General features: G+C 32.8%; 1 protein-coding gene across 1 annotated transcript in view; it reads left to right on the plus strand.

Annotated features, from left to right (window-relative positions):
* The first annotated feature begins 1071 nt into the window (after nt 1–1071).
* The window catches only part of LOC118748232 (cytochrome P450 307a1), a 111941-nt gene continuing 103086 nt past the window's right edge, over nt 1072–9926 (plus strand). Inside the window, exon 1 of the mRNA XM_036482610.1 lies at nt 1072–1538. Coding sequence (XP_036338503.1) covers nt 1148–1538 — 391 coding nt within the window. The 5' untranslated portion in view covers nt 1072–1147. The remainder of the gene's footprint in view (nt 1539–9926) is intronic.

The raw sequence follows: 9926 nt of genomic DNA on the forward strand, positions 1-9926 counted from the left end.
CTCCTCCATTACAAAATATTTGAACTTCTTTTACCAGCACGTTTCTCGTTTTTCGATTTGAGGAAGTTTTGAGTAGATTGATCTAAAAAATTATCTAACTTTTCCTTAAAACCATGATAAAAACATAGAAAGGTAGAACCGTTCTCTCATTTTGTCGGCCATGATTTTTTTTTGAAGTTTGCCAGCATTTTAAAATCATATAAAATTGAAAATAAAAAAATTGAAATTGTTCGAATTGTTGTTGCTTGAGATTGAAAATGAAAATGTGTGTGTTAGTTTGTGAGTACATTTAAAAATTAAAATGTTTGGAAACGTCAAGAATTTTAAAAGTAACTCAGCGGTTCTACCTTACTATATTTTTATCATGCTTAAAACTCTGTTTCGTTTACATTAGCGACGCTATGAGTAAATTCATTGAAATCTTCTTCAAAAAAGGCTCAGACTGCAATTTAAAAGTACAGTTTCAAGCTTTTTGTTAATTGCAGTCAAAACGGCATTTTACAGAAATCATACTTCAAAATTCATAAACAAATTCTTACTATCAATTCGATATTTAAAAATTTTCGGGATTCCGGGATTAATGCAAGCAAATCCGGGGATTTCCGGGACGTCGAAAACATCAGGATCCCGGGATCCCGGGATTGGCATCCCTAATACATACATATGTAGAGATGTTATTGAATGCTTCACTGCCAAATCGGTTAACTCCATTAAGAACAAGCTGGGAGTTGTGATCAAATAATATGAAATATATTTTTAAAGTTCCCTTTATTATATAAATTGAAATATAGAATGTTAGTTTGAATATTATATATTGTTATATATTATATACAGTTATTATAAATATTATAAGTTATATACGTAGTGCTTTGACACTTAAAATTAAGATTTTTCAAAAAGTGGATTTAATCGATTTGGCGATTGAGGCATTCAATTAGCATATTCCCAATAGGATGACATATGGAATAAATACATATTCTTACATTATATTTACATATGTATGTATATATGTATTTAAAACGTTGAGCAAGCACTAGTAGTAAGTAACTGAACACTCTTTGTTTCAATAGTAAATGAAAACCTTTTGCGGATCGAAGTATATAAAACTTAGCTTGTATTTCGAGTCTCATTTATTTATTTATTTACGATGATGTTATTTTCGTGCTTCTTAATAATTATAACAGTTGGGTTTTTATATATTCCCATATTGCATAAACACTATCGTAAAATTAAAGTAATAACGAATGAATCTACAGAAAAGAAAATCCAAATTTATCCACAAGCTCCTGGTCCTCTTCCATGGCCAATATTCGGAAACCTTAACTTGTTAAAGTCTCACAAAGGGCCGTTGCAAGCATTCACGGATCTCTCTAACCAATTTGGAGACATATATACGTTAGTTATGGGAAATACCAGATGTATTGTTGTAAGCAAATTGGAGGTGATTCGAGAAGTACTTAATCAAAATGGAAAGTTTTTCGGTGGCCGACCAAATTTCATACGATATCACAAGCTGTTTGGAGGAGACAGAAACAATTGTAAGATTTTAAATATTTTCAATGTTGAGTAAATTATTAATTGAACCCGATAACAATATGTTACAGTGAAAATATACTGTTTGCGTAAAATACACCAAATTGTTACTTTAGAAAAGATGAATAATCAGGACTTTTGTCCAATAACCCCTTTTTTCATGAGCTGAGTCATACACATTTGCACATAACTATATAAGAAATCTTTTGAGAAGGGCATTTTTCAATTAAGACAAATTTAATTTTCAAAATCGTAGCTCAATTTTTTCTACCATAAATTAACGCTTGTCAACCTAATTGAAGTACATTTTAACTCGTGTGACTAATATATATATGTATGTATATAATACGTGAAGGGATTTCTTGTCCAGGACATGAGATCTGCACCGCTCGCTCGATTTTCAAAAACGGGTTGTCAAGTTGAAGCGCTTGGCCTGTAGATGTGTCAACTGGTTTTATTTTTTTTGGAAAAAGTTGCAAGTTGAATAATTAACACTAGAGTGCATGCGTTCTTTTTTACACCAATGCACGCGTGTCCTACTATAGTAGACCATTTTAAAATATCAATAAATGTATTTTTGGATAACGTTTACATGAAACTTATAGTTCAAAAAATATTACGTTTACGATCACAAACTTGAATTTTTTTGTAGCAAGTAAGAATTTGAAATAAAAAATAATTTAGTTAATGTAATAGAAAAATTAGAATAATTCTACTTCTTAGATCAATGTCTTGCATTTTCTTCTTAAAGAAATATTACTTAAAAAACTATCAGTTTCCGTAACTTTGAGTGCCCACCGCAGCCTGGTGATCACGAAAAATCCATTTGTTACAAGTCTTGCACCACTTTTTTGTGGATGGACTTAGAAATCTGGTACCATAAGTACTAAAATTTCGTATTACATCGTGCTGTACTTCTTGAGATGCACGTAAGAGTATCCCTATTGCATATTTTAGTTGTTAGAGAAGTGTTTCACTGAATGAACGGCGATTCAAAGGCTGTTTCAATAAACCGATGGACTATTCTTGTAAAAAGTTTCCCGTTAATTTGGTTGATTATGAGAGCGTTGATTGCAGCAATGTTCATCAAATCGAAAAATATTTTAAGTGAACATCGGCGGCAGTTTCCAAGATCACTGATGCAACACATATGCGTACTAACCAAATTATAAATTCAGTACACCAATACTAGCGCGGATTACTATGGTATGCCCGCGATTTTCGCGCCAATCCAAAAAAAAGTGCGTAAGTATGGAAGTCAAGCGCGGTACTCACCCGTCGAAAAATTCAATGCGGAAGGCTTTCTTGGAACCGCACCGCTCTAACGTACAAAGTTGTCACGGTATCAATAAAGATGTTACTGTGGTCTATTATAGTAGACCGCGCGTGTACTCTAGTGCAGCGTTGCCAGGTTGACGTTTTTAACGTCATTTGGATATTTTTTTATATCCTGTTGACGTTTGGACGTTTTTTGCGTAAAAATTGACGTTTTTTAACTTCCCAGTAATTTTTCTCTGTTACTAAATCTTGTAAGTAGAACTGATTTTGAATTATTTTCTTAATAAATCTTTACAAGCTTTGTTTTTTGCAGCAGATGCTTCAAATATATTTATTCTTTCGACACAGATGACTTAACCCTTATTTAAGCGCATAAAGAAAATTACACAATTAGTCGCATGGGGCCCCTTATTGAAAATATAATGAACGTAAAAAGGCTGAAATATTGCTATGTTCCTTTTTAATAGAACGATATTTAGCATTTTTGACAACAGACCACTTAGCCAAATGTTTACAAGAAGAAAAAAAATATATATAAAAAATCAACGCGATTCTTTAGCACCTTAAAACTTGCATATTATTGCCCTGGAATTTAATGGGCTATCAACCTGAATACTCAAAAGAATTCTAAAAATTCTGATAGCTGATATTTTGCCGATTTTTTATAATTTTTTGCACGAAGTTTGAAATGTGGATTTATATTTTGTTTGTTATATAATGAGCTAGGCTTTTATGGAAAAATAATAAACATTAAATAAACAGAAAAGAAATGCCGAAATCGATGACTTAATAAGCTGATCACAAGTGTATGTATACAATTATTTTTGTATTAACGATCTCAAACCAGTTTAGAATGAATTTTAAATGTTAGCAAATGACATTTTAATATACCTTACGTACATACGTACTAGGGATGCCAAAATATCAGTAAAATTGAGATCCCGGGATATCGGGACATTTTTTAGGTAATCCCGGGATCCCGGGATTTTTCCCGGAATTCAAATTGAGTCATATGTTTTATGAGTATGAGTAAAAATTCAATATCTGAAAACATTTAAACATACCATGAAATAAAACTATTTAAAATTTACGATAAACTGATTGTAATACCATGTCCCCACCGAAGCTAACCACGTAGTTATGGCTATTGAGTTGGTTATCCCGATAACCCACTTGATTTAGCGTAGTTTCGCCATATAAAAATGACAGCACTTAACCATTTCACTGAGATGGTTAAAAGCTAACCAACTCGAGACCACGTCGAAAGTCTGATACAACCCTGTGTTTGCCCGCCATCTGTGGGTCATTAGCGTTAAAATATGAAGAATTCGTTCCCTACTAGTGTTTGGACTCCACTAAAATCAATTAGATTTACTCCGATTTTTGAAAAAATTTGAAATCTACTCCTCTACTCCGCTTGACTTCAAATCTATTCCGTTTTTTTCTTTCAAGCTATGCCCCTCTTGGTGCCGTTTTTTGAGTGTTCACCACCGGTTTCAGTTAAAAAATTGAAAGTTAGCCAAATCTCACTGTTAAAAAGTAACTCTTTCATAGCAATGCGTCAATAAAGTAACATCGTTATTCTTTGATGTATGGCTGCACAAATTGGCGGATGCAGAACTTTACTTAAGTTGTTAAAAAATATATGAGGAATGAAATTTATATAAAGTAGAAAAGGTTTGCTTTTTAAAAAATTAAGTGTTAGATACGTTCTACTATATTTAAAATGCTAAAAATTACCTAAATATGTAATATATTATCCTTATATTGCCTCGCGTTCTTATTTTGCATGAGTAGAAAATATTTTAGTCAAACAGTTAATGTCAGAAACAAAAATAAAAAATTCAATCTAGTACGGAAAATTGGTTTTTGCTCCGATTTTTGCAGTAATTTAGTCCTGAATCGATTTTTGGCCCGAACACTGTTCTTTACATTTGTACTGTTTTATAAACCTCAAACCGCAGTGTGGACAGCAATAGTTAGTGATGTGGTTAAGTTCGATTTGAGATGGTTAACTTTTTGGTGGGGACATGGTATAAAACTCATATATCGCTAGCTTAGAGTGAAAAGTTGCTAACTTCACTTTTAATGAAAAATCATATTTTGATATAGGAGGCTAGATAAATTAATATTGCAACGTTTCAAAAAGGGTAAAGGTCCTTGTTTTATGTTTTCTCGTTTATATTCAATGAAAGGAAAATATGCTAAGGCCAAAAAAGTTCGAAATATTTTAATAAATATCGAATCCCTCCGATTCGTATGGAGTTTTGCTTTGCTTTAAATAGGCAAAATGTTGTATTTAAAGTTTTGCGAAATACTTGAAGAAAATGGCTATACGAAGTTTTTCCTCTCCTGTACAATTTTTAAATTGGGACTTAGCAACTTTGCACTCTACGCTAGCGATATTTATTTATTCAGACAAATTTTAAAGTAAAACATTTTTACAATTGTATTTAAAAAACCATGTGTTTGAGGAACGTATACATCACAAATAATAATTTAAATACCAGGTACTTTTGATAGTAACGATTAATAAAAAAACATAAAACAAAAATATACAAAAACAATTTCTCTAAACATGTTTATTCTTCTCTATAAAGAAATGGCGAATGGAGAATTTTTTGCCATTTGTTTTTTGCAATTTTCTTGAAATCTTGAGGGTGTACGAGTCAAACGGATCTCAGAATCGGATTCAGCGGGTCGAAATACATGTTGGTAGGTGGGTCTGGTTAAAAACACACACCCCTTTTTTTGCCGGTGTTGTTATTATTGCACTTAAAATGTTTTCGTAAGAGCAGCAAAGCATTCAAAGCGGAGTCTTCTACGCTTGACCTGCAGTTTTTACATACAAAACCTACTGATGAAAAACATATCTCGGCATCGCCACTTTTAGGCTGAACTGCCAATAATCCATTTGAAGATAATGACCCCTATCTCCTCCATTACAAAATATTTGAACCTTTGAATATGTACCTTTGTGTACAATGAAAGTTTAATAAGAACAATTCTTTGTGCATACATTTGAAAAAGACGTTTTTGGGTAGAAAATGACGTTTCTTCATACTTAGAGGGACGTTTTCTCATGCCGAAGACACTGCTCTAGTGTTAAATTTAAATTATTTAATAGTCACTAACATCATATCTGCACCGTTCGTTAGATTTTCCAAAATGAGGTGTCAAATTAACCCACTAACGACGAAGGGGTATTTAAATACCCCAAAACATAGTTCATACAAATCGCCATAATTCGGACACCGTAACAGCTATGACACTGATTTATATTTTTTTGAAGGTTACGAAATTGTGGTGTAAGTTACTGTTTCTATAAAATTTTACGGAATTCCGAATGTTTTTTGCCGTTTTTTTATAATCAAATGTGGTAAGTTGAAAAAAAAATAAAAGAAAATATTTGACAATTCGTATATAATTTAAAAGTTAGTAGAACAAGGTCAAAGTACATGATCAGTTTGCCTACAGTAAACACAACAGGAAACAAAAACTTGATCACGCAAATGCACTGGGAATCTGAGTCCTATGTCTTGGAGGGAGTATTTAAATACACATGCGGCGAAAAGGGTATACAATATTAGATTATATTGACTTTCACATAACTTTTTTAGAAGGAAAAATAAAAAAAAATAAAAAAATTAAAGTCCTGAATTTTTTATTAAAGTAAATCAAATAAGTAATATAAAATATATTATTTATTATAAAATATTTATTAGTGAGATCTTTTTATCTTTTTTGCATCGCACTGCATTGTGATAGTCAGAAAAACAGTTTTTTTGTTTTTTTTTGTATAATATGTATTTATTTATTGAATCTTTCTTTCGAAACTAACAATAAGTTTTCAAATCTTACAAACTACTACTAAATTAAAAATTTCTAAGCATTGTATATTTAGTACAGCTGTTGAGGCTGTCGGAATGGACAATATTCCGAGCAGCAGGATCGCTGGATATCGTGCTGGGCAGGCGGTCTGAAAGGACGAGTTCTAGAGCCGCCCTGCCTGGGCGGGTGGAGAGGACTAGTTTCCACGCCGCGCCTTCGCTTCTATATATTTAAGTTCACTGGTGTTGGGTAGTCGGTCTGAAAGGACGAGTTCCAGAGCCGAAATTGATATATTGCGGATATCGAAATTTATTATATTGCGCACCATTTGATGATATCGGAGAAATCCTTTCTTTTTAGTCTTCTTGCATATCTCGGGCTAAGAAGATCTCTCGCTAGTCGATTGGGATGTTGCTGAGTAACTGGTGCTTAGCCCTCTTATGTCCTCATGCACCGTATTTATATACATTAAGATCTTTGTGGATATTCGTATTTTTTATGTACCACGGTGCTGCGCATATGGCGCGTAAAATTTTTAACTGCAGTCTTTGAAATCTGTTCAAAATGGAATTGCACGCTGTGCCCCAAAGCCCGATTCCATATGCCCAACTTGGTTAATCATCATATTAAAAAGCAACATCTTGTTAGATTTGTTTCCTATAACCCCTTGAAGGCTTGCTTGTTTTAGTTTCGCTTGAGAAATTTTGTTTTCTATATAATTTGAATATTCGAATGGCTATCTTCGAAAAACAGCTGGCAATGCTGCACATGTGGCCGCAATAATAATAATAAATTTTATTTGTTTTTTCGTTCTCTGGTTGCACCACGCTCGCTGCGAGACCGCGCGGCACGCGGCATGAAGGCAAAATCACCCGTGGCAGGAGCGAAAAAAATTAATAACTAGCGACTCCGTGCAAGTTTCCGTGCTTTTTTTCTTTTAAATAATGTATTATACACCCCTATTGCGAATGTCGACTGCCAGTAGATAATCGAATATTAAGCGATTATCGCTCAATTAGTGATGTGAATACTTTTTATTCACTCATCCTTCTATTGCTGTTTTTTAGTCGTTGGAGTTTGCGTTTATAAAATTTACACAAGAAAGTGGTTCCATAATGATTAAAAAAGTAAGTCAATTCAACTGGAGGTTGTAAAAAATTTTGGAATATACATATGTATGTCAAAAATTGTAAGCAACAAAAGGCAACTTGCGCGGTTGGTCGACCTGATGCAGGAGAATGAGGACATAGGCAAAGGAATTTGTGGAAAGAGTGGGGGCGGAAGCTCCGCTTCTAGTGTGAAAGATATACAACATTTCTTGTGCATATACATAACTCCGGTTACGCCATTCACAGTGTTTTTGCGTAGAACCAACATTATTGTAATTCTTTCACTACACGTGTATGTTAAAGTTTTTAAAATCGGGTCACGCGTTTGGACTAGAGTTGTAAAACTATCGATAGTGCCACCAGCGATAGCTTCCATGTTTCAGAAAAAAACTATCAATACTCGTTGATAGGTTCCAGCGATAGTGTCAAACGCTACCATCAATAGTACTATCGATAGTCAATGTAATTTTAAAAACTGTTCCAAATTAACAGGGGCGGCATCGAAAAACAAAAAAAAAAAATATATTGAAAATATAAACACACGTAGGGCCGTTTTCTTAAGTAACTTTTAACTTTAAAATTCACTTTATGTTTAATTATTGCTTTAACATGTATAGTTCCGTCTAAGTAAAGCATTTTGTTATCGAATTTTATTTATTTATTTACATATCTATTACTGAAGCTTACAATTAAAAATAAAATTATGAGCCTAGTAAAGAAAGCTTCTTCTTATGATCTATATCACATGGCAACAAAAATGGGAAAACATTTGTTACGGCAAATGTTACAGCTGTTTTTAATTGACTTGTCAGTGCTGATTACGAATCCATGAGCATAAGGTTTACCATCAGCTCCAGATTTTGTGAAAAACGTTTTTTGTGCTAGACCTTCTACAATATTGCAAAAAAACGCTATTTTTTGACACTGTGACCTCGTTTTTTTCAAAATCTGGAGCTGATGGAAACTTTATGCTTACGGACTCGTAATCAGCATAAAAAAGTGTATCAAAAACAGCTTTATCATTTGCCGCAACAAAATCACTGTTGCCATGTTGAATTGTTGCTTATTATATATTATAAATTTCCAAATATGATATATTTTGTTTAAATTTCGTAATATAATTTTTTGATTTGTTTACAGCCAAGAAGCATTCAAACGTCAAACACCGATAATATAAATGCTTTACTTCAGACATAGCCTTATGGTTTGAAGCAACATTTAAATATAAAGGGAGCTTTTCAATTAAAAGTTGCTTGAGAAAACGGCCATTAAAGGAGGAATCACAATGAAAGTATCACTTAAAGTAAAAAATTTACAAACTTAAAAAAAATGGCGCGCAGCTACATGGAGGCATTGGCGCATATTCATAGTCATATTTAGTACTCAACTAAGTCGAAACTATTTTAAGTCACAACTAAAGCTATTAATAGTCGCCTTAGTTTCGACTTTTCTGGTTCTAAGTACCAACTTAAAATTTAGTTTCGGCTGCAGCTGCAACTAAGTCGTAACTAGGAAGAAGTATTTTATCAAATTAAGGGAAAACAGATGAAATATGTAAAAATTAAGTTGGTAGAGGGTGATTTTGATGATATTGAATAATGTCCAATTAAAATTTACAAAGATCGATCCATTTTAATCGGAATGCGTATTACAATTCGAATAAAGCTACATCACAATTTTATAATTGGAATAATTTAGATAAATTTTCAAATAATAAGTCAGTTTCACGCTATTTCTTATAAAGTAAATTTGTGCATAACATTTAGATATCTACTATTTGTATGTTTCACAGCATGCTTTCCATAAACATCGACTTCACATCGCTGCGGTTGTTCTGGCTATTTCACACAATTAACAAGAAATTATTCTTTTGCATAATCATGCAATGAAAATAAAAATTACATAAACGGATGATCAAACTTGATATCTATACATATAATAAAATTGTAGCAGGTCCATGTCTGTACATTATAGATATTAAAGAAAAATTAATGTGGGGGGTCTTTTTTAAAGCACCAGAAGCCAAATCAACCATTTTTAGAATTTTTGTCTGTCTGTCTGTCTGTCTGTCTGTATGTTTGTTCGCGCATCACTCGAAAACGAATGCATGGATTTGAATGCAGTTTTCACCGATGCATTGCTAGAGGTCTAACTTAAGATTTAGGAAGAAAAAAA

Source organism: Rhagoletis pomonella, unplaced genomic scaffold (assembly GCF_013731165.1).
Source record: "Rhagoletis pomonella isolate Grant_MI unplaced genomic scaffold, Rhpom_1.0 Rhpom_scaffold_00001, whole genome shotgun sequence".
In the NCBI taxonomy this organism is placed as follows: Eukaryota; Metazoa; Arthropoda; class Insecta; order Diptera; family Tephritidae; genus Rhagoletis; species Rhagoletis pomonella.